This window comes from Vombatus ursinus, unplaced genomic scaffold (assembly GCF_900497805.2).
Source record: "Vombatus ursinus unplaced genomic scaffold, bare-nosed wombat genome assembly UNPS02004550.1, whole genome shotgun sequence".
Classification (NCBI taxonomy): domain Eukaryota; kingdom Metazoa; phylum Chordata; class Mammalia; order Diprotodontia; family Vombatidae; genus Vombatus; species Vombatus ursinus.
The window spans coordinates 19,868-20,511 of record NW_020944328.1 but is presented as its reverse complement, the minus strand read 5'-3'; the positions used below and the strand labels follow the sequence as shown (position 1 = coordinate 20,511).

At 43.8% G+C, this 644-nt stretch overlaps 1 protein-coding gene across 1 annotated transcript; it reads right to left on the bottom strand.

Annotated features, from left to right (window-relative positions):
* Positions 1–43: 43 nt before the first annotated feature.
* LOC114024428 (olfactory receptor 14A16-like) lies at positions 44–644 on the bottom strand (the record flags this gene model as incomplete). The annotated part of the gene is made up of 1 exon (XM_027837439.1): positions 44–644. A coding segment is annotated over exon 1 (601 nt), but the record flags the coding sequence as incomplete, so codon positions are not given.

The window sequence follows — 644 nt, the reverse complement described above, 5'->3', positions numbered from 1 at the left end:
GAGATAATGATAGAAATACAGCAGAAAATCCCTAAACCCAAACCAATTGCAACACTCACATAAACTGCAATGTGTTTTTCAGAGCAGGAGATCCTGAGTAAAGAAGGGACATCACAGAAGAACTGATGGATCTCTTTGAGGCCGCAGAAGGGTAAAGAGAATGTACTAGCTGAGTACATGGCCCCAAACACACCTCCACTGAACCAGGAAGCCACTGCCATCCTCACACAAGATCCTTTGGTCATGATGGTTTCATAGTGCAGGGGCAGGCAGATGGCTATATAACGGTCATAAGACATCACTGTGAGGAAGGAAATCTCTGATCCTGCAAATAAAATCACTAAGAAGACCTGTAATACACATCCCAAGTAAGAGATAGAGCAGCTGTGGCTCAGGGAGTTTGCAATGGATTTGGGAACAGTAACAGAAATAAGGCAGATGTCTAAAAAGGACAGGTTCTTCAGAAAGAAGTACATGGGAGTGTGGAGGTGCCCATTGAGAGAGATGAGGGTGAAAATGAGCAGGTTCCCCATTAGAGCCATCAGGTAGATCAGCAAGAAAAGCATGGCATGTAAGATCTGCAGTTCCCAATTTTTGGAAAAGTCCATAAGGAGGAATTCTGTAACTATGGTGAGATTACCCAT